At 46.0% G+C, this 22,271-nt stretch overlaps 1 protein-coding gene across 12 annotated transcripts in view; it reads left to right on the top strand.

The window, feature by feature from the left end:
• SEC31A (SEC31 homolog A, COPII coat complex component) overlaps positions 1–21,431 on the top strand; it is a 33,934-nt gene extending 12,503 nt beyond the window's left edge. For 4 of the 12 annotated variants that reach the window (XM_021396891.1, XM_021396894.1, XM_021396893.1 and 1 more), the window contains 17 exons: positions 927–983; positions 1,686–1,763; positions 2,888–2,963; positions 3,140–3,318; positions 4,611–4,737; positions 5,245–5,390; positions 6,794–6,967; positions 7,383–7,556; positions 9,645–9,737; positions 10,225–10,354; positions 10,927–11,277; positions 14,215–14,262; positions 15,589–15,647; positions 17,478–17,738; positions 17,903–18,022; positions 20,409–20,480; positions 20,842–21,431. In XM_021396891.1, coding sequence (XP_021252566.1) covers positions 927–983; positions 1,686–1,763; positions 2,888–2,963; positions 3,140–3,318; positions 4,611–4,737; positions 5,245–5,390; positions 6,794–6,967; positions 7,383–7,556; positions 9,645–9,737; positions 10,225–10,354; positions 10,927–11,277; positions 14,215–14,262; positions 15,589–15,647; positions 17,478–17,738; positions 17,903–18,022; positions 20,409–20,480; positions 20,842–21,021 — 2,325 coding nt within the window. In that variant the 3' untranslated portion in view covers positions 21,022–21,431. The remainder of the gene's footprint in view (positions 1–926; positions 984–1,685; positions 1,764–2,887; positions 2,964–3,139; positions 3,319–4,610; positions 4,738–5,244; positions 5,391–6,793; positions 6,968–7,382; positions 7,557–9,644; positions 9,738–10,224; positions 10,355–10,926; positions 11,278–14,214; positions 14,263–15,588; positions 15,648–17,477; positions 17,739–17,902; positions 18,023–20,408; positions 20,481–20,841) is intronic. The other 8 variants (XM_021396896.1, XM_021396897.1, XM_021396899.1 and 5 more) reach the window with 8 other exon arrangements.

Genomic DNA, 22,271 nt, shown 5'->3' on the forward strand with positions numbered 1-22,271 from the left:
CAATTTCTGCTTCTTGGGAATGGAGATGGAAGAACATTCTTATCTTGGTGGTGCACTACTGTGCATTTTGGCTCTTAGGTGCTAGCAGTGCTGAACCTGGGAACCTGTCTAATGCTTTCTCAGTTCTGATGGAAAATGGTTTTGAGTATCTGACTCATTTCCATTGTATCAAATGAATGTTTTGTTTTGAAAGAGTGTCTCCATAAAAATGACACCATGTTTACGAGTTAAATGCTAAATTTATTATGATTACAGAGAAAATAATACTTTTGCTGACAGTTTGTCCTCAGCTTCTAAACTTTTCATTTATCCTTTGTCTTACACACGATTAGAAATGAAAAAAAAAAAATCAGGTCCAACTAATATATTTTCTGCACATATTTTAAATTTTATTCATTAAATGTAATGCATTTTTAAGGCCCCCAGAAGGAATCTGGGATCATGATTTGCCTTTGAAAATGGTAAAAGTGGGGAATTTTAACTCTTACGTACCTTGAAAAATCCTACCCCAAGGCCACATGCCTGCTGTGTTTGAAACCGCAGTTTCCAGACCAGTTTGTTGCTCCAGCAAGATTGTCACTGCTTCATTTTCCCTAATAGAGCAGACAGAGGGTTTTCTCATGTATGCTCTGATATTATTTTTATTACTGTGGTTTCCAGCAGCTCTAGTGAGGTTTGAGGCCCTCAAGTTAATAATGAAAGATTTAAAGACACAGAGCAGCTGTTGTTTCCATCAGAGGTTGGGGTGCACAGAGCTTAGCAGTAATTCCAGCACCAGGCTGAGAAAGGAAATGTCTAGCTTCTTGCTAACTGTTCTGCAGGCAGCGTACTAGCTACGTTTACTAGTTGTGCAGTCTGAGAGACCAATGAGAAGTCTGTCTCTAAAGGAAGAGGGCGCTTCCTTAACAAATCTTGGTTCTTTTCAGATTACATCAGCTCTGAATCTGAACAAAGAATGTTGTGCAGATGGTGAATTGGGAGAGGTAAGCGAATGCCTGCATTTCCAACTCTGCATATAGTATTATAATGTTCCAGAGTAAGTCAGATGTAACCCAGCACAAGATGAGTTCCTACGTTCAGTAGTGTGGGTGTACCTATTTAGAGAAAACAGGCCTATGTTTTTCCACTCAGACATCTCCGTATTTTCTAGCAGCAGGCTGCCAGTCCTGAGTTTTGGTTAAGGGTCTTTGGATATCTTGCCCTTGCCCTTTTGCTGTCTGTGTGTAACCCACCGTTGCGCTTCGCTGCCTGTGAAGTAGGGCAGAGCCTTGCTGCCTGCCAGCTGGTGTTTAGAGCAGCACCTTCTCAGGGAAAGAAAAGGAAAAAAGTGAGTTTGAGAATGTGCTTCTGTAACACTTAACCTGCCTGACTAACTCAAAGGATGCAGGCATTGCTTGTGCCCTACACAGTCTGGATGTCATCTGTAGCTGCCTAACAGTGAAGAAAAGATTTGCTGCACGTTTTTAAGCAACTAAGACAAAAAGTTACCATGCAATAGCAAAAAGCAGGGAAATGGAGGGCTTCTGCCAAGTTCATTGTACTTGCACGTATACTGCCAATGCGTTTGTCTGCTCTGCAGACTGGCTCTGACTTTGGTGAGAAGGTGGTTGTTCTCTGCAGTGCAAATCACTTCTTTCTTTCTCTTCTGTTGGCTTTTCTTTTATGGTATCTTCTCTTTGCTGAAGGCTCCCACAGAATCTGATGTGCCTTTACTGAACGAAGGGGATGAAGGCCAGGCTGCAGTGGAGCATTTCTTGGGAGAGGTATCTATTATCCTCTAGACTAACCCTGTTGACCTCCTGTGTATTTACTTTGCTATTAAGAACATTTCATCTTTTTGCCTTTTTTCTGGTACTGTCAGTGGATATACAAGTGTTATTGAGAATGAATAATATGTGGGCTCTTGTTAAGTTCCATGGGATTTTCTTATCAGTCTCAGCCATCGCTTGAATAGGTTTTGGTGGCAATGAAGGATGAGTTCATTTTGTAGCAGTCCAGTTGGCACCAGAGCCAAGGACTTTCATCCGCCGTAATTTTCACTCTGACATTTACCTAACACGTACTAAATGATCTCCTGCCATAACTCTAATGAATTCCTCTTTTTTTTTAATGCCTTTCCTAACTGCTTTCTTCTCTCCCTCAGGTTAATAATTACCAAGCAGTCAGCTTATTACTGCTCTGATTCTAGGTAGAACCCTTTGCAGAGATGTAGCTGTGATAGTGAGAATATCGGTTCTCAGCATCGCACCCACTGGCATCCCAGTGCCAGCCCGTTTGCACCTGAAAGGCTAAAGTGAAACCTAGGTAGCACTGTGGGAGACTGTTCTTGGTGGGGGTTGGAAGTGAAAGAGAAGAGAAGGGAGAATTTCTGATCTTGTGGCGGTTGTTTGGCTTTGACGGGTTTGTGGGCCTGGGTACACTGTACGAAGCGGTACCCATGAGCCAGGTGTCTGCTTAGTGGTATTTGTGGTCGGTGGGCTGGTGCACTTCAGCTTGCATAAGCCCTTAATGACAGTAAATCTGGTTGTTTCAGTGCTTTTTTCCCCCTTGGCATCTATTGTAAAAAAAAATATAAAAAAATAAAAATAAAAAAAAATTCAAAACAGTGCTTGTATAATGGCATGTTTACATACACTGGAAATCTTTTGACAAATCCAGGATTTTCTCAGTGACTTTGTGCAGTCACTAGGGGAAATTGATTGCCCTGTGCTGAAGCAGTATTGTAACTTGACAAGGATAACAATGCCCTTGTGAGTGACCTTTTAGGCGACTCGCAGTTTGAAGGTCTGCCTTAACTGGTAGTGCAAGAGCCAGGTTTTTTTAAGATACATGTATGTATTCCAAATGTATACGTGATCTCAAAAGTTTTGCTTTTCCTTTCTCTTAGAGGGCCAAGGACAATAAACAAGAAACTGAAGACTTAGGATCTGCAGAAAAGACTTTTAACATCTCTGTCAGTGGAGGTAAAATATATTTAGAATGAAATTTATATTTGATTGTGTAGGGGCTATAGCTTTTCTGCATCCAGCTACTTTGCAGAGAAGGTTCTGCAGTGTTGCAGAACTGGACAGAATCACCAGCTGTTGCTTTTTTAAATTAATTTTATGCCATCATTTGAAAATGCACTGCTCTCTTGCAGATGTGGACGGTTTGATTACCCAAGCTTTGCTGACTGGTAACTTCGAGAGTGCAGTAGATCTCTGCTTGCACGATAATCGTATGGCTGATGCCATTATCTTGGCCATCGCAGGTGGACAAGAGCTGCTTTCTAGGACACAGGAGAAGTACTTTACTAAGATACAGAGCAAAATTACCAGGGTATGTATTTTTGCTAAGAGACAACATGCACGTAGGCTTTTGGCAACCCCTTTTTCACCTTTCAACTTTTGTTGCCATTTTATAGGTCAGTGGGAAGCTAATACATGTCCAAGTATTCACACAACCTCAGAGCACAAGTATTTATCATGTTTTAATACAGGTTATTGATAAGGAGAGGTGAAGCCCAGTACCTGGATAGTGCTTTCCTAGAGCAGGGCTGACTGCTGCCAGGTACGGTAATTTCAGGAGTTAGTGCACTCAGCCTCACAGGCTGCAGTCCAGAGGTAGAATGGTAGATCTGTGATCCAGTTTCAGACAGGAATAGTTTGCATTTCTAGTAGTGGACAAATGAAAAGAGGAAAATCTCAAGTATTAAAACTCTCTGCGGGGTTTCTCCGCCTATTTAGTTTCTTTCCTGTGTTTGTCCTAAACTAAAGAGAACTTTGTACTGGGTGGTGGATGTGTTCTTTACTGCAATTCATCCTTTGGAGAAAGATGTTTTCATGGGAAGTTGAACAGTTATCTGTGCTAAGAAGTGAGTGTTGACCTTGTAGTTACGACCTTATAGTTATTGTTCAGGTGTTTCTTTTCTGATCCCAAATGGAATGCCTACTGTTTGTTCAGCTGTTTCTGAGCTGAAACCCTTGGCATGACAAGGGCTTCATTCACTGAATAGCAGCACAGCTGCTGAGTCTGCCTTTTGTGAGAAGCAGAATCACTGGAAGCAAAGTTTCTGACGAAAGAATTTCACTTTTGGGGATTGTGAAGAGACAGCTCGAGCACATGTGTGAAGGGTAGGAGTACAACATGCAGCCTGGGGGTATTGCTGCTAATTTGCTTCCTGCTTTGGGCAGAGCTCTCAACTGCCTGTCGCTTGGGGCCAAGAGCTTAAAACTGAATAAAACAGTGAACTTCACAAACAAGTGCTCCTTGCTGGGCATTGGGTATAAGATTTACAGCTCAATACTTGGTGAAGTCATCTTCATCTACAAAACCAATGCTGAGGAAAGACCATCTGCAGCAATGCCAGCTTGTGGAGATGTTTGTATTCTGTTGCACGTTTTATAGCAGGAGTAATTGCCATGCATTACCCGAACGTGTTCTGTGATTCTCAGTGAACTCCTTTTAAAGCAAAGTTGACCCTTGTGGAGCTTTTGAATTGCAGTACCATATCTGCCATGACCCTGGATGCAGTGAGAATGAGTATGCTTGCATTACACTAGAATATTCAAATTAGAGTGTATTGATAGAAATCCTACCGAAATCGTAACTGGTCTCCTCTTCGGCTCCAGCTCATCACTGCAGTTGTAACGAAAAACTGGAAGGAGATTGTGCAGTCCTGTGATCTGCAGAACTGGAGAGAGGCTTTGGCTGCTGTGCTCACTTACGCTAGGCCAGATGAGTTTGCAGCCCTTTGTGGTAAGGATGCTTTACAGACTGGTTGATATTTATCCTGCCTACTGCAAAACTGTATTTCCACTGTTGTCCTTAAGGTAAAATACTGTAATGCCTTGCTGGCTTTGATGGTTCATACAGTTCTTCAGAACTGTTGCAGAGGAGGAGAGCAACCTCTGGTGTGTTGCTGGGGTCATGCTTTACTAAGAGTGTTTTGATTTCTGGAGAAGGTGCTGTCTTTGCCAGGCACTGATCAGTTTGCATGCCTGCCCTCCTGTGTGTGCTGTGCAGCAGGCAGGTAGCTGAGTTAGTTTGATCCTTAGGTTAGCCTTATTGCCAATACCAATGTGGCTGAGGTGATCAGTGATGGACGCTGGAGTGTGTCCTCACAGATGGGGCCCAGAGCCGATATCTCTTCTCAGTGTGCTGAGCAGAGACACGTGGAGTGCTGAAAGCTTTTCCTACGCCAGCAACAACCAGAGGATCTGCAAGGTGCTTAACCAGCATTGTCTTGACTCATGTTTTCCTTAGATCTCCTGGGTAACAGACTGGAGAGCGAGGGGGACAGCCTGCTGCGGACGCAAGCTTGTCTCTGCTACATTTGCGCCGGCAATGTGGAAAAGCTTGTTGCCTGCTGGAGCAAAGTTCAGGATGGAAACAGCCCCTTGTCTCTTCAGGTCAGTATTTCTGTGAAGAAAGATGCTGGAAGTAATGCACGGGGATCATATGGCACTTAAATGGCTGAGTTTAGAGCTTGGTTCATAGGATCATAACGGTTGGAAAAGAGCTCTGAGATGATCTAGTCTAGCCCCAGTTCACCCCCACCATGCCCACTAACCACATCCCTCAGTGCCACATCTCCACAGTGCTTGAACATTTCCGGGGACGGTGACTGCGCCACCTCCCTGGAGGCGACAGCTGTGTGTATATCAAGATGCAACGTTTTGATTCTGGAACGGGTACTTTTAGCAGAAATAACTTGTAATATGATATCATAAAGGGTATTGTGAAACAAAATAGCCCCAGGATCTGCTCTGTTTTTGGTGGTCATGCTGATGTACTTCCTGTGTAAAAGGCCTGTAAGTAGCTGTAGGGCTTAGTGTTTTTGTAAAGAAGTGACATTGAACGTTCACATATTTTGTGATAGATGCACTCTTGGACATTTCAGCTTTTGGAATAGATCGCTTAGACATTACGGAGGAGAAATCTAATAAATGATTTAAATCGAGAGATAAGCAGTGGGAGGATTTGTAGGAGTGTTTTCTCCAGGGGTTTGCATGTATGAGGTTTGGTTTCCGGCAGTGAAAGATCGCGTACAGCAAATATCTTGGGAGAATAGGAGGATTGATGACAGTGAGATGAAGCAATTATTGAATAATTTATTTTATGTTACAATCTTAGTTTCTTCGATCTGTTCAGGGCCTTTGAAGGACAAGTTTTTGAGAGAGCTCAAAGTAATGCTACCTGACCATACTGTAATTCTCTATCTTCAGAAAATTGAAAGGAATGGAATAATTTGAATTTTAATTGATTTTTTTCTCCACTTGCAACCTTTTGAAAGTGTCTTACCCATCTCTTGAGTGTGATGGCTTTGTTAGCCACTTCTGTTCCAATTTGCATGCTGATTGTGTTGTTCTGCTCCTTCAAACAGTAAAGTTAAATAATAGTCATAATTGGTCTGCTTGCTAATTATGATATGAAATTCTGAGAATCCCAGAAGCTGGTGGTTATTGTGATGATTTTTTTACCTGCCTTTTTTGACATACTATTTTGCTGGGTAAAAACACAATAATACAGTAATAAGGTATTACTGAAGAGTCGGCCAACACTCCCTATTAGTCAAGTATTGTTGAAATCCTGTGTGGTGCACCCCTTTAAGTCTGTTACCATAAGATAAAAGGTAAGATAAAAGAGGGTTTGAATGTTAATGTTAGTAAATTAATGTTTCTAATGTAATGTAGAAGCCTGGGCTTCTCATTGAAGGAGAGAGGTCCTGCAGGGCTGCTGAGGAACATGTTAGCGAGGGCCTCCTGCCCCCTGCTCTTCTCATTTCCTTGTTTTCTTTGACCCGTTCTTCTAGGATTTAATAGAGAAAGTGGTGATCCTGCGCAAGGCTGTACAACTTACCCAGACTGTGGACCCTAATGCCGTGGGGGCCCTTCTGGCTGAGAAAATGAGCCAGTACGCCAACCTCCTGGCTGCTCAGGGCAGCATTGCTGCAGCTCTGACCTTCCTGCCTGCAAACACCGACCAGGTATGTAGCTTTCAGGTTTGGTACTCCCTCTCTCTGTTGATAGGCCCACTTGAAGCAAAGATGTCAGTGTAGTGCAGTTAACTTGTAAAACTACTACTGGAAAAGCCCCTCAGGATGTGCTGGTGGTGCTTTTTCCCCTTGGCGTGTTGACTTTGCTAAACTGGCAGAAGTGCACGACCTTGTTCTACCCTATAATTTCTCAGAATTGTCATTGCAGACAGTGTCTGCCAACAAGGCTGTTGCTGTTGTAAGCCAGCCTTGTTTCTCCTGTGAGAAAGACTTACTCCAGTCCAATAAAGCAGATCAGGCTTCTGAAGAGACACGCGTTTGTTGGTGTGTGGCTGGTAAACTACATGCTGGGATGCACTGGGCGGCAGGCAGTGCGCTTAACCTTCCTTTGCTGTCCTTTTTGCAGCCAAACATTGTGCTACTACGGGACAGGCTTTGCAGAGCCCAAGGAGAGCTGCCAGCGGGACAGGAGGCCATCAAGGCACCGTATGAGAGACAGCCCATGCCCAAAGATCGAGCTGGCCCTGTGGCAGGGCAGGTGCCAGGGCCTCAGGCTTCAGCACAGCAGTACTACCAACAGGTAAATGGATTTTGGCATTCAGTGCAAGACATTGCGCTTGAGTTCTGGAAAATGATAGCAAGAGCACTTTGTTTTCCTTTCTCTTGGTCTAAGCTGGGGCTCTAAAATGTACCCACCAAGCACCTTGTGGGGATAATCGTGCTGCTCTTCAATCAGTAGAGATTATTTGTTTCTTGTCTGGAAACACCTCTTACACCTTGCCAAGCAGCCTGGTTTTGAAGATCATGTTGAAAGCCCCTCAGCCAATTGTGAGTGTAGCATAGGTGGCACAGCCAGCAGGTGTGGCAATAGCAGGATGGGGCTGGGCATGAGCTGTGCCAGAAAAAAGAGACTTGGTGAGTATGGGACTAAGGGAGCTATGCAGAGAGGAAGGGGAGAACCGAGGAGGCAAGAGAGAGATGCTATGCTTTTAGCTTTAGGCTGAGGATGGATGGCGTTCTGTCAGGCTACAAGGCAGGATGTCAGCCATTGCCAGACTGCAGTGCAGTGGGCAACCGTGGCTATGTGAACTCTGGAAGAATCTCAGCACAGTGCTGGAGCTGGCCTTTCTGTGCAGGAGAGCTCCGGGCTGGGCTCTTCTAAGAGCAGAGCTGCATTAGAGGTCTCCCAGTGCTGCCCTTCAAGCACTGCCTGTCAGGAAAATGGGATTAGGGTGGAAGAAGGGCTGAAGAGAGACCGGGAGCTGGGCTTTGCTGTCTCCCTCTTTGTGTTGATGGCTGTGGGTCCATTTGCCTTTTTTTGAGGCGGTTAACGAGGCAACATTCAGAAGGGACAAAGCCTTCATCTCATTTGTACAGCACTACCTCACTAATGCAATTGCATCTGATTTTGATTGCATCATTGCCAGTAATTAATTCAGCTGTTCTTTCCTGCGTGTCTGACCTTCCTTCTTGTAACAAGCAAGATGCTACGTTTCTCGTTTGGCTGTGGAAAACAGCACATTTCCTCTAGATGGCGTGAGCTTAGCAATGATTTTGAAAACACTGTTCCCATTTCTCCTATGGCCTCAGAAAAGCTGTGATTTAAGAAAGCCCTGCAGGTGATTAATAAAAGCCAGGAGTATCTCAAGCCCCAGGAGCATGCTGGGAGTGAGCTGCTCTCAATGCTCTTGGTTTCCCTGGGAGCTCATGCTCGGCAGGAGCTGCAGCAGGGACTTTGAGCAGGTAGGGCCATGTCAGAAAGGTGCCCGGTAGTACTTTGAACCAGAACAGAAAGAAATGACATTTCAGTCTTATCATCCTTATTTTTTTTTTGCTTTTAAGGAAGCAGGTATGTTGGCTTGTTACATTTTGAGGCAGCATTTCCTTAATTGCTGTCCCAGATAGGAACATGCCTTTAGTCCTCAGTTTCCTTTTGGCGTATGATTTCATGCTGTTTTTCATCTGGGGAGAAAAAAAACTAATACATGATGGGGGGTGGACAAATCTTTCAGGTAACTCCAATGGTAAAAACTTGATGCAGACCTTCACAGCAGCTGTTGTATGGCTGACGGCAACATTAGTGCAACACCACGTAGAATTAAAGACACACCAAAGTTGTCTGAGCTTTCCTTCTGCCTGTGTTTAGGGAGAAAGGGCATCAAGATGGGTGTCTGTGCCTGCGCACGAGCTCAGTTTAGATTTTAACGTTTTAATGCATCTGAAGCTCAACATAAATTGTGTTGTGTGAAGCAATACGTTTGAATTTAACGCAGGACTTGTGGTTTCCGGCAGCAGTTGGTGATGCTCAGTGCTGTGCAGTACCCTGAGGGGAGCTTCTGCAATAGCCAACTGTGATAACGTTACTCCTACGAAGCCCTTTTTGTGGCAGACCTGGCTTGCTGGCACGTGTAACACCGCACTTGCTCCACAGGCTGCTGTAGCTGCCTCTTCTCTGTGCTTAATCCTCACTCTGTGATCCACTTCAGTGCACAGTGATTTTGGCTGTCTTTAATGCACTTTTCCTCCTTCCTGTGATTTTTTTTGGCTGTGTTGGAGTTAGCGGCATGCAAACCCTTCTCTGTTCTTTTCTCTGCATCCTTTTGTGAAATCCTTTAGACTTTTTTAAATGCTTTGTTTTCCATGATTGGTATTTCTTTGTTCAATTCAGGTTAGAATTGCCCCTACTGTCACTACCTGGAGTAACAAAACTCCCACTGCCCTTCCCAGCCATCCTCCTGCAGGCTGTCCCTCTGACACACAGGTATAACCTTCGTTATTCCTCTCTGAGCCCTTGCTCCACCCTGATAAGCCCCCCAGTGCTGTCTCTGCACATGACACAGTCTGGTGCGGATAGGTGGAAGGAGCAGCAGCTTCCACATGTACTCAGGTTTTGCTCCTCTGCATCCTTTGTTACATTATTTTTAATGTATTTTTCACCTTTGCCAAAACAATTGGCTCTGGAAAGTTTTGAATGGGAGCTCGGTGTGACCCGAGCCCTTGGGATATTTCAAGCATGATATTTTTCCTTCCCCTCTTTTCCTTGGAAATCAGAAGCATCAGAGTTAATACTTAGTCATTTAGTTACAGGTGCTTGCCCCTGTGCTGCTGGTGGCTCTAACAGGGAAGGTAGCTTCAGGCCTCTAAATGCCAACTGATCATTTTGTTGTGGGTCTGCGCTAGTGCTGTGTTACCATCACCAACAAAATCCTATCTCCCCCCACTCTTTTTTCTGCTACTTTTTTTCACAGGGAGACAACCCACCTCCTCCAGGCTTCATCGTGCCAGGTGCTGTTAACCCCAGTGCACCGCCGCAGCAAGCCATGTCTCCGAGCTACAGCATGTACTCGCAAGCAGGCACCCGGCCAACGTACCCACAGAGTGAGTAGCTGCATCTCCCCTTCCTCCCACCCTGCTGGAGCAGCCAGGTGGTAACAGGGTGTCCTGTTTTACTGTCAGCCCCCTCCTTGGGTTTAGGGGGATTCTAAGCTAGTCTGACACTCCTGAAATGACATCTGAGGAGCCCCACTTCTTTGTGGGGCCCATATGCCAGGCACTCTGTCAGATGCTGTCTTCTCTGCTGAGGTGTCTGCGAACAGCTCTTAAGCTTGATCCTTGGCTGCCAGCCCTCCCGTAGGTGTGCTGGGGTCAGAAGCCTGGGCTTGAGTCTTAGACAAGCAGCACTGTGCTCCCCAAGAGGGATCCAGCCCCATCTGCCTGTAGCTGGGACAGTCTCACTGAGGTTGCAGGGGACAAGGACCTTCTTCTGGCTCCCTGCTCCCCAGAGCAGGCTGAGGTTTTAAGCAGCGGTTCTCAAGTGACTGGCAGTGTTGTGGGAGCTGGGATGAGGCTGTGCAGGTAAGTGGTTTGAGGGGGAAGGGGCAGGAAGGAAAGGAAGCTTGTTTGTGTGTTCTGAATTTACTGACTGAATCTCTTCTTCTTTCCATTTGTAGCGTATCAGGCCACACAGCAGTACTCTTTTGGAACGGGGGAAACAGCTCTCTATCAGCCCCAGCAGCCTGTTGCTGCCCCTGCTTCAGCCTCTTACCCAAGCCCTGCCTCTAACACCAATCCTCCCTACCTGCCCGCTGCCCACCCTGTGCCCTCCCCGCTGTACCCTGGGCAGCCTCAGCCCTCCCCGACGAGCCTGAACCCTGCCTCTTCCTTCCCCCATCCTCCTTCTGGTGCATCCTTTCAGCATGGCAGGCCAGGACTTCCAGCAACTTCTGTGGCTTATGCATTACCTACTGGACCAACAGGTACTCTGCCTGCAGCCAGTGACCTTCCTGCATCCCAGAGAACAGGTCTGCGCTTGGATGGGGGGGCAGGCAGGGAGGGAAAGGGTTTGGCTCGATATCTCACTTAAATCTCACTTATTTGTGCACGCTTCACGGTGAATGCTCTGTGTGAAGTTTGCTTGGGCCAACTCAAGGTACTTCTAAAACACTTGCCTACACACAGCCTTTGGTTTGCCCAAGGCACGATGCAATGGCATCACCTCGTTGTGAGGCTGTCACGTACAGTGGATGAATGGTGGCACAGCAATAATCTGGTGAGGCTGGCACCAACACCCAGTATGTGGCTGCAGAGCAAAATGAATTCATCGGTGTGTCCCCGCTTTGTGAGCAGCAGGTCAAGCTCAGAATTGGCAGCATATTGAATTCAGATTGCATTTGCTGTGGCATTGGCTGACTTTGACCGTTTTTTCCCTAGCCACTTAGCACAGCAGATTTTACTGTAGCTGTGTATGCCTTAAAAGGTAATCAGAAGTGATTTAGAAGTGCTTTTACGTGGCCTCTTTCCTGAATGCTAATCAGAAGCATGTGTGTGGCTGGCCCCTAGGAGCATGTTTGAGCAGGCATGGTGAGAGCATGCACCCAGCTGAGGACCGATGCCTGCTGGTGGGACCTGGGACTGCCTGAGTCTATTTGTGCTTGCTGAGGGCTAACAAAGCTGTCTCCTGGCTGGCAGCTTGTGAAGCAGCAGCTTTGCACGTGTCAGTCTGTGCAGGTGGCAGGAGCAGTCCTTTCCTAAACATGCTTCACATCCAGGTGGAGAGTCAAGGACTAGATCTGTCAGCGCAGGGAGCGCTAGGCAGGATCTGAAGGGTGCCTTAGGGATGCTGGTAGGCCCTAGTGGGACCCCCATGGTGACTATCACTAGGGAGATGCCGTGCAGAAACTGGGGATAAAAGATCTTTTGCTCTGTTAAGAAACGAAGATGACCGTTGTGGGGCAGCTGCAGGGTGGGAGGAGAGGCCTTTTCCCTCCATCCTACAGCCGACATCATGTCATGTTCTCCTTGGAGCTGCTGTACTAGGACCCCGCCTGACCCCATGTTATGGGATGTGGCTGATTTGTATCTCTAACCCAGTGGGATTATTAAAATGGGTAGAACTGTTGGAAAGGGATCCTGGCCTTGGAGGTGGCTCAGCATTGTTATGCAGACAGCATTGCTTCTGTACCTCCAAACAAAGGCAAGGAACAAGGAAATCGTTCTTTTTTTCTGTTTTACTACTGTATTTGCGTCACTGGCAGGCACCTCAGAGATCACTGCGTTTCTTTTTGGGTAAAGAGTGAAGTGCTGTAATCCATGTGATGTGCTCAAGGAGATGAAGCTCTGCATTCTGAGTGACAGAAACTATGGGCGTTAATGATAACACTTGTAATTCACATAGACTGTGACCTAACACATCTTCCTTAGGTTGTTTTAATAGGACGGAAACGGAGGTAGCATTATCAGTGTTGCCTTGCCAGATTGCCTGTCAAAAGCTGTCTGTACTGTGCTTTTTATATTTTTTTTCTGGGAGTTACCAGCACTGTTTTCATTTCTCCCGACAGCTGTAGTGAGAAGGCAGCCAAGTGTCAGACCTTCACGACCCCAAACTCTGGCATCATTTTTCTGCTGGCAAATGCCATGCTTGGGCTGAACTGCAGAGAGGGCTTCAGGGCACTGCAAGGTGTGCTGGGGGGGCAGGTGGCTGCTGCCTGCAGCTGGAGAAGATAGAAAAAAAAAGAGGTATCCAAAGATCTGTCTGATCTTTTTTTATTAAAGATGACTCCTTTCAAGAAACACGTAAGTTGAGGGAAAAACCTTGCTGTGTAAATGCTGAAATTAGTGTATGTAGACTCTACATACTTAACCAGAAACACATCTTCCAAATTAGTTGGATTGCATAGGGAAAGGAAGCTTCGTATGAGATCCCCCCAGGAGTGCAGAAATCTGTAGCCAGAAGTAAATCCACAATTGTGGCTGTTCTGGTGCGGAGTGTGGAGCTGAGTTCTAGAATGGTCTGATACAGGAACATCATGTCTCACTTGGCAAATGTGTTTGGTTAAGGGGAGCGAGGGACCATGTGAAATGTGGAGCTTTGAGTAGGACCTAGCCTTTGAGCTGCCTTAGGTTTAGAGACACACTTGGAAGTTAAACGGTTCTGTAAGGTCTTCTCTCCTTTCTTGCAAGTGTATGTAGCCTCAGTGTGTTAATCCATGCTTGCATCTTGCAGTCAGCAACTGAGCCCACATTGATTTTCATTTTTAACTTGTCTCTCTTTCAACCTGCTTTGAAGGGAGTTGGAATCTTCAGGGTCTTGCATCCTTTTTGGAATTGTGACAGAGAAACTGTGAGCTATAAACACATCAGACCGACCTCAGAGACAGGAGTTGTTTAACCCTGATGTTTCTCTTCTCTTTGCGTTAGTAAACAGCGTGTTGGTTGTATTCCGCCATTTGGGTTTGTTGTCCTTCCGTGACGGTTTAAAGTGACTTTTTGCCATGCTAGATGCAGGCAAGAGCCTTGACTCTGGCAAATGATTGGCATCCACCTTGAGGTGAAGTCCTTAAAACATCTAAAGAGCTTTCTGGAACGATAAAGCGAGGGTGAGAAGAGTGTTGCTAAGAGTAATGGTCTGTCAGTCGTGCTGGCCATTAGGAATAGAAAATGAACACTGGAAGATATGAGAGAGTGAGCCAGGACTCCTCAACGTTTGTTCAAAGCAGGAAGCGCTGATTTACTGCATGGGAAGAGAAACCGCGTTGTTTGGGGGGAAGGCAGACAAAGCAATTTCACAGGGTGGGTTGGACAAATTGCTCCTGTCTCTCAGCTGGCATTTTAATTAGGTTGGGCATTTTTCTTGACTCGTCACGCTTATTGAGCTGAAGTGTGAATGTAAAATTCTAGGCAGAATGCTTTATGATTTTTGAGGGAAACCATTTTTTTAGTTATTTGCTTTTTATCTGCAGAAAACCTACCAGCTCAAGACCAGGCCTCTCCCTTGGCAGGTGAACTAGGTACTACCTCAGCTGGAAATGATTACAGCCACTACCTGAAATGAATTGAACAGACATCAGTAATACATATGTTCCTCAGAGAACATCAAGTGTGATGCTGTTTTCTGATTAGACTTAAATCAAATTTATAATTCCTTAATTAAAACCAATGACAATAGATCTGGAGTTTTTAACCACAGAAACAAACGCTGTTGTGCTTTTTTTTATTTCCCAACAAATTATTCCAGGAAACTCACAGCAGTGTGTGAGGCTTTCTAATGTGTTCCACTGTCAGCACTGCAGAGGTTAGACTTCCTATATCAGAAACAGTCTGCAAAGGGATTTTCTGGATAGGGAGGAGCGGAGCCCTAGGGGCGATGGCAGTGCTTCCCGTTTGTTCACAAGAAGCCAGATGTGAAGGGGGCTTAATTTGTTTTTCTTTTACCCCGTCAACTTGCTCTGGATGTGGAACTTGTTTAACAAAAGCTCAGGAGAAAATGAAATTTCAGACCACTCGAGCAAATTCCGCAGTGACGTTACGCTCTGCTGTCTGAGGTGAATTGATCATTTGCTAAGTGAAAAAGACTGTGGTGAAAAAGTCCATTGAGCGGGCATTTGGTTTCAGCTTTTTGTGGCTTTGTGCAATAAATCCTGATTACTTGGCGAGGCCGCGGTACCGCTGACAGAAAACGTCAGCCCTGGGATGAGATAGGAACCATTTCTAATGCACTAACGTGAGCTTTGGTGTACAGATCTTGCAGCTCTCCTTGAAGAGCAGAAGCTTTGGTACTGCGGACTGGGAGTGAATCTGCTCAGACATCCTCTGTTCTTCAGCTTGAAACAAATTGTCCTCGCTGGAGAAAGCTAGATGGGCTGCCCCAGCACCCCTGAACATGCTGTAACTGGCAGGGGAAGCCTGGTGCTGTGTCTCCTGGTGTCTCACGGTGGCTGGGTGGATCTGGCTTGTGCTGTTGAAGGCTTCTCTTGCCTCTTCTGTCTCCTCTTCCCATTTAATTTTGCTGGGGAATTCGTGTAAGGAAAAAAGGTGCTCATTCCTAATGTCGTATGGGCAGGAGAAACCTTCACGGGTAACTGTGAAGTTGTTTCAACATATGCAGTCTGTGCAGCAGAGCTGTGTTTTGGCCATGGTAGGCAACTGCCTGCCTTCTCACAGGGCCCATCTGTTTCAAGTAGTTATCTTGCAAAAGGCATGTTATTTAGAAGGAGAAAAGAAAAAAAAAAAAAGGGAAGAAGTCTCTACCGTGGCAGGGAGCCAGCCTGAGCTCCAGGAGGCATCACTGCCTTCCTCTGGGATACTCACAGTCTCTGTTTTTCTTTCTGTCCCAGGGCCTCAGAATGGCTGGAACGACCCTCCTGCCCTGAACAGAGCTGCCAAGAAGAAAAAGGTATTCTAGGAAGTCCTGCCTCAAATGATTGAGCACTGACCGCTTGAAAAACAGTAACCTAACCTGCTCTGGGGGAGCTTGTTCGCAGGAGGAAGAAAAAGAAGGGTTAGCTACAAACAAAAGCCACATCTTGTGAACAGAAAATGGCCTTCATGTCTTTCCAACATGCATTATCTCTCTGAAAATGTTTATGCCTCTAAAGAGAATGGTGGCTTTGTGCTAGAGTTGTTGTTAATAACAACACAGATCCCTGTTAGAAGGAAGAAAATACTTTGGACTGTTTTCATTGCAGAAAAGCAGTTGAGTTTTGCCAGAGACAATACTTAAGTGAAACGATGAGGCTGTGCAAATTGTTAGAGATTATTGACTACACCGGAGCTGAAAGCAATTTATCCTGATTAAGGGTTTGACCCTGAGAGATCTGCTAAAAGTAACATAATTTTCCTGATAGTGGTAGTGCCATTCTGTAAAAAAAAGGATTTAGACTGCAGCAGGACAAAACAACTGGAGATGCTTGGCACAGAGCAGAGTGAGCCTTTTCATCCCCTGGTGCTCCACAGCAGTCAGTGTTGCTCACAGTGCATTTGGGAAGCAAGGCTGTAGTATGTCAGGTGCTTCTGGCAAGGAAAAAGGGAGTCGGAGCAGGCAAGATAAGGTCTGGGTGAAAGTGAGGGCAGCAGTCTCCCCTGACCCTTGGGTTTCTACTTACAGCCAGGAAGCCATTGGGTAGAGGGGACGTTGTGCGTTCCTGGCTGCCCCTGTGCTGGGATCTGTGTCCCACAGCCACTGTGCTGCCTTCAGGGCTTCATGCTCTTGGGCAGGAGGGGAAGAGTTGTCGGTGAGAACTGCGGGCTCAAGAAAAACCCTTCTGCTTTGTGTATCATGGCCACAGTTTCTGCCATGGTGAGGACTTGAGGGCCAGCCCCCCTCTGGAGGAGCGATGGTTGTCCCATGGTCCTGCTGAATATTCAACCTCTGTCAGAAATGTTTATTAGATGCTTATTTTGCTTACTTCCACTGCACGAGGGGGAGATTTAGGCTGTAATAACATGTCTCACTACATGGGTTATTATTGTAGAAGAGAGGAACAGTCTTGCATTTCAAGCCACAGCTTAATTTTACGGCCGTTTTCCCCCAAACTAAAAACTTGGTAATTGGCATTTAGAAGTTTACTGCTGTGATTCATTGCATTTATAACTGTCATCAGCGCTGTAACAGGAATATTTTTCTTGTTGTCCCATACCACCAGCTTAATTCTGGCATCATTCAGCCAGGGTTACGTTCAGCATTCCATGATAGTTCATTTTTCTTTGTGCCTCTAAAGAAATGTGTGTATAGGCATGGGAGCTCTTCGTTTTGTTTGGATTTCTGTCTGCCTTGTAGCAGAAGCCGACAGCTCATTTTGTTGTCTCTTCTCTCTACCAAATGTTTCCAAAATACCCCTGTGTAAAGACTGGCAGATGCTCAGGGATGAATCTGAACTGCGCTTATAATCTGTCTTAGTGCAAACGCGTTTGCCAGGAGCTTGAAAGCCTTTCAGAAGCTTTATTGGTGCGTGCTGCTAGCTGTGACCTATGTGCTGCATGGACAAAAAGGTAGCCACAAAAATCTAAGTGTAATGATCAGAATGCATATAGGTGTTGGTCCTTTGTATGCAGCTGCTGCCAGAGGAAGGGGTGAATGAAATCCCACCTGCCCTCATTGTTTCTAAGCCCCAGGGGTTCAGCTCTTTGCCTGGCTGGGCTCTCGAGTGCCGTGGGTAGGGACGCGGGGAGCTGGGTGCTGTCTCTGTTTGCAGCAGTGGCGTAAGCGCCGTTTGTTTTTCCCCAGGTCCCCGATAACTTCATGCCCCCGGTTCCCATCACCTCACCCATCATGAACCCGCTGGCGGATCCTCAGGCACAGCTGCAGCAGCCTCCAGCAGCACCGGTGGGCACACCCAGCTTCCAGCCTCCGCACCTCCCCGCAGGGCAGCAGGCGCCACCGGGCCCCTATGCACCCCAGGCTCTGGGGCCATGCGTCGTGCCTCCTACCGCCTTCAAACCCAGGACGGAGGGGGCTCCTGGGGCCCCAATTGGCAACGCCATCCAGGTAACGTAACATCAATGTTGTGTGGTTTGGGTTTGTGCATTAGCAGAGCCCCGTCGGCTAGGATCCTGGTGGCTGGTCCTGTGGCTGGGGTTAGTCTAAAAAAAAATAAAATAAATGTGGGGTTGCAGAGTGGCTTGGAAAGCCTCACCCATGCTGTTTCTTAGCATGTTCAGGCACTGCCAACAGAGAAGATAACCAAGAAGCCCATCCCTGAGGAGCACCTTATTCTGAAGACAACATTTGAAGCCCTTATCCAGAGGTGCCTGCTGTCTGCCTCTGATCCGGTAGGTCTCTGCCGCATTCCCAGAGTAACCCTGTGTTCAGGTGAACACGCTGGTATCTTCAGCCACAAGCAATGCATAGGAACACCATGTGCACACGAGGTGTGATGATTTGGAAGCAGAGCGAGGCCCTGCTGACAGTCCAGCTGCCCGAGGAGGATCAGCTGGTGTTATGCCAGGTCAGAGCTGAGGCTTACATCTGTGAGTACGTGCCTCAGGTTCTCATCTGTGGTTTGTGATTTCTGTTAAACTTGTTTCGAGAGGAAACAATGGGTAGCTGAGAAATGGAAGGCTAAGAGCTCTGACATAACCACTGAAGCTAGGCAGGAACAACATCCCGTAGCTTTTGCTACATTCTAAACAAACCACCCATCTCAGAGCTTCTCATTTCTTCCCAGTAGTTAGTGAATAGTGCAGCAAGCCCAGATGCTGACTGTTTGGCTTGTGCATGCTGGAAGGTGGATGATGGAAGACAGGATGGCAGTGGTCAGCAGCCCAGACCCACGCTTCCATTACTGCTGCTGGGAACTGAGCAGTCAGAGCTCTATGGACGTGGGGGTAAATTGGGCATTCAGTGTCACTTGTGTTAGTCTGCTTCATTTCAGGTGGCTCTGTAGTTTTGACTTTTGCTTACTTGCTCCTCCTTTCCCCCTTGTGTCTCAATGCAACAGTTTCATAGTGGACTTGCCCACTTGTATGGAGAAATTTTTAGAGGCCATAAACCTTGCTTTGCACAGACCCCATTGTGTTTAGCAGCATTTGATGGCTCAAAATTCATTTTTTTTTTTTAAGATTATTCTTTAGAGCAGAGGCCCTCACACCTTTTGTTTCTGGAGTCATCCCTCTTCTCCCAGACACACAGTGAAGGCAAAAGTATTCACATTAGTACCCAGGGATTGCTTTTCTGCTCTACCAACACAATTTCATTTCTTGCTTCTTAAGTCTCTCTGCTCTTAGGCAGAGCAAGCATTTCTGGCACTCAGCGCTGAGAAACACTGCCCTGACTGCATGCATCAGTTGCTGCTGGCATGTATGTAGGCACCACTCCTTTATTACATGCCAAAGGGGAAAGCAGGTGCATGAAGAGCATTAATGCTTAGGGCTTGGATCAGAAGAGGGCCAGGAGAACAAACAACTTGTACTTCTGCCTAATTTCCTGTGGCTGGAGAGATGTCTTGCTGTATATGGAACACAGTCGATTTCTCTTTGCCTTAGCAATGACAGCTGGCTTGTAGGTCTTTTCACAGGTTTCGAAACACATGTCCAAAGGTCATGTATCTGAGAGAGTTAGGAAGCCTAACAGGCTGCTTCTCACCAGCTGCTCTGGCATGCTTTTTTCCTTACCTGCCCTGTCCTTTGACAGCTGCAGAGGGGGCTTCCACATGTGGTGTGAGGGATGTGCATCTGGTGATCTTGTCTGTGCCCTTTGCCATCCAGACAGCTTCCCCTAATTTCTGGCAGAGCAGACATGCCTGAGCTAGAGCCTTCCCTTAGGCTTTGATTTTATTTCTCTGCAGTTACTTAACCCAGGGAAAATTTTCCTGTCACCGGAGAGATGGCACTATCCTAAATCAAGATGGATTGATGCGTGTGTACTGATTTAGGAGTAGGTTCCAATACACTTGTGCACTGACAGAAATTCTACTGCTATTGACCTTATTTTTGCTTTTGTAATTGTAATCTGGATGCTTTGCTAATGTGTTTTCTTGTTATTTTGGAGTAAAATGTTTTATTTCCGTAGCTGTTTGAAAAACCAAGTGGCTGCAAAAGCATTTCCCTAGCAGCTGCAGTGCTGTGAAAGATAATGGGATGATTTGAGAGTCTTGTTTGTGGCAAGGTAATCCCAGAGACACCAGTGGGTGGTTTATTCTACGTAAACTCAAGGAAGCAGAAAGGATCTTTGAGAACAGTTTGGGTTAGGCTATTAGTTTCTCTGTTGACAGCTCCTACCTTTACTAGTCAGGCAGTGAAAAGCATAGCTAGAACCTGCTGTAAATGATGACTGCACGTGCCCTTAAGTTCTCAGTGACATCACCAGATACTTAATTCCAGTAGTATCTTCATTCAGCCGTTGCGGTGCTTTGCCAGTAAGCCATCAAACAAGACTCCTGCTCAACTTCTGCCCCACTTTGCATGCCAGCTGTACCAGTGGATTTTGCAAATGACCCTTTGGATGTATCTTGAACAGTTGCTGTACCATATAGGTAACTGGAGCAGTTGCACATGGAGAGCTGAATTTCATCTGGTCTTTCCTAGCAAAATGAAGGGAGAGAAGTGCAGAGGAAAAAAGATGAGGAAAACGTTTTTGTCGAAGATGTTTCATGTCTTGCATCGACTTCTTTGTAGTGTGCTTCCTACTTCTCCTTCTTAGTGTGTTTTTCTTTTGCAGCAAACCAAGAGGAAACTAGATGATGCAAATAAACGCCTGGAATTTCTATATGACAAACTTAGGGAACAGACAGTAAGTGTAGTTTTTACACTTTCCCTCAGTTAAATGGCCAGTTAACTGTACCCCCAAAGACATGAAGCTCAGTAGATTTTTCGTCACCACAGTCTGCTGCTGCAGGTCTCCCACCTCAGGAAATTGCAGCCATTGGGGGCTCGGGGGCGGGGGTTGCAGTGAATCTGTCTTCTGCTTGAAGTCTGCTGTTAGACTTCTCAGCGGCTGTGCCCAGCGTGCAGTGCTTCTGAAGGCTGCTGTCCTTAAATAACGGACCCAATTCCAGCACCTTCTCGAGCCAGAGGTGACAATCAGGATTTCTGTTGTGCTAGCACTGCTATTTTTGCTCAACTCTGACCTGCTTCATGTGGCTTCCTCGCAGCTCTCTCCAGCCATCGTTAGCGGCTTGCACAACATCGTGAAGAGCATCGAAACCCGCGACTACGTGGAAGGACTGAACATCCACATGCATATAGTCAGCACCAGCAACTTCAGCGAGACCTCTGCTTTCATGCCCGTTCTGAAAGTTGTCCTCATCCAGGCCAATAAGTTGGGTGTCTGAAGTAACCCTGCACTTGCAAAGCCTGTGATGGTTGCTTTTCCAAAGAAGTGCATTTCTACGGCAAACATGCAAGAAGCGGACCAAACGCTAGTCCTTACGGCATGTCGCAGTAGAGCTCTGACAAATGGCATTACGCTCCCCCTGCAAAATCCATCGTTCTAGGCGGGCCTTGGAGCCCTGGTGCTTTTCTTTTTATTTGTAACCGTTTTCTCATCCCCAATGGTTTCTCTACAAATAGTATATTTAATGGGGATGGCGCCCCATATTGTCAATTTTTAGATGCATGTTATACTGTTAAACAGTGGCTTTTAATAAGAGATGCGTGTGAAAGCGAGAAGATAGGTTATGTATCAGACCCTGCACCCCACTGTTCATTAGACACCAGATTAAAGAGTCTGATCCCGTTACAAGTGTAGTTGGTCTTTCATTTTATGAGACTGCTTGCAATTCTGTTGTTACAATTTACATGTCATATAGCTTAATTTTGCACTGGGACAAATGAGCAAAATAAAGGCTAATGTTGTATTTTCAATAAATGTTAATTTATTAAAATGTGTTGTGATGAAGTTCAACTTAGATTTCAAACCTGGAGTACAGTGGGGCAGCTTTCTGTTGCTCCTGAGCTGTGTAGATATGTTTCTCTCTCTGTGCTGCTCATGATAAAGCTCTACTTAACATTTACATCGAGGTACTGACGTTTCAAGGAAGGGTTTTGCAGGGATTCTGAGCAGATCTGTATGCATTTATTGAAAGCTGAGAGCAGAAGTAATGTGGAGTGGTTTAAGCCACCCTTACAGAGAGGTCCTATGCAGTCTGCAAACAAGGTGCCAATTGTTTCTTGTAGTCCCCCTGAGCCTGAAGACTGTGGCCTCTGCTGCTCTGCAAGCACATGCTGTGCTGTGAGACTGCAAGCAAGCCTTTGCTGCTTGGGTCAGGTGCGTTTCTCAGCACATGGTCTCTCCTGCAGCATGGTAGGAGCTGGCTTTAAGAATTTCCAACAAGTGTGCCATGAATTGCTGGTATTGCTGGTATGTCTAAGAGAGGAAGAACAGTTGGAGGAAGTGGCTAGTTCAAAAGAAAAAAAAAAACAGCAAAACAGCCTGCCTGTGAGAAGCAGTTTTGTATTTAAAAAAAAAAAATGTGGAGAGTCTGTCTCTGCAATGTAGATGTGGCAGTGCGTATTGCAAGAAATATTACAAATAACAATGCAAATCATGGCTGATTCCTGTGACTTTAAACTGATTATGAGT

Source organism: Numida meleagris, chromosome 4 (assembly GCF_002078875.1).
Source record: "Numida meleagris isolate 19003 breed g44 Domestic line chromosome 4, NumMel1.0, whole genome shotgun sequence".
Lineage (NCBI taxonomy): Eukaryota > Metazoa > Chordata > Aves > Galliformes > Numididae > Numida > Numida meleagris.